This window comes from Etheostoma spectabile, unplaced genomic scaffold (genome assembly GCF_008692095.1).
Source record: "Etheostoma spectabile isolate EspeVRDwgs_2016 unplaced genomic scaffold, UIUC_Espe_1.0 scaffold363, whole genome shotgun sequence".
Taxonomy (NCBI): domain Eukaryota; kingdom Metazoa; phylum Chordata; class Actinopteri; order Perciformes; family Percidae; genus Etheostoma; species Etheostoma spectabile.
In genome coordinates this window covers 655618-656436 of record NW_022605593.1, presented here as the reverse complement: position 1 = coordinate 656436, position 819 = coordinate 655618, and the positions used below count along the sequence as shown (strand labels likewise).

The 819-nt window shown below is 48.2% G+C and overlaps 1 protein-coding gene across 1 annotated transcript in view; it reads left to right on the top strand.

The window, feature by feature from the left end:
- Nucleotides 1–14: 14 nt before the first annotated feature.
- LOC116686419 (calponin homology domain-containing protein DDB_G0272472) overlaps nucleotides 15–819 on the top strand; it is a 1380-nt gene continuing 575 nt past the window's right edge. The window contains exon 1 of the mRNA XM_032511426.1: nucleotides 15–819. This exon is cut by the window's right edge and continues 575 nt beyond it. Within this exon, the coding sequence (XP_032367317.1) occupies nucleotides 62–819 (758 nt within the window). The 5' untranslated portion in view covers nucleotides 15–61.

Below are 819 nucleotides of genomic sequence, written 5' to 3'. Positions count from 1 at the left end.
ACAGTCTGAACTCCTTCAAGACACATCTCTTCTGTCTATCGCAAGAAATACTTCAACCATCATGGCAACAACGCCAGAAACAGTCGTCTGCTCGACTCCCAGCACACGGCTCCAGGACCTGACAAAGGACCCAGTGGGAATTCAAGAACAGATGAACCAGCTGGTATCCCAAAACACTGGCCTGGAAGAAGAGAAACAGAAAGTCCTGACGGCGCTACGTGCCGAAAGGACCATCAGGAAAAATGTCCAAAAGGACTGCAAGATCAAGGAGCAGGAGAAAAACGACGAGATCCTCCTTCTCAGGGAAAGCTTAAAGGCGGAGAAGAACGCCTCACTTTCTGTCAAACATCACCTCCAGCAGGTCGTCGGACTCTGGAAACAGGAGCAGGAGAAAAACAAAGAGATTCTCTTGCTCAGGGAAAGCTTAAAGGTGGAGAAGAACAACTCACTTTCTGCCGAATTTCACTTCCAACGGGCCATTGGGCTCTGGAAACAGGAGCAGGAGAAAAACCGAGAGGCCCAGGAGAAGGTCGCAACGCTTCAATCCCTGGCTGAGGACAAGGATCGACTGAGCCACGTCGTCCAAGAAAAAGACGCCCTGATTAAGAAAATATCAGAAGAAAAGATGGCTTTGGAAAGAAAGAATTTGGAGAACGAAGCCCAGCACATGGACAAGCAAAGGCAGATGATCCAGAGAGAAGCTGAGTTACAAACTAAACTCACCGCTCTGGAAGAAGAAATGGCACAAGAGCTCTCTGCAAAGGAGAGCTTAAAGAAACAATATGAGATGGAGAAGGAGAGCAGAGAAAAAGAGTGGCT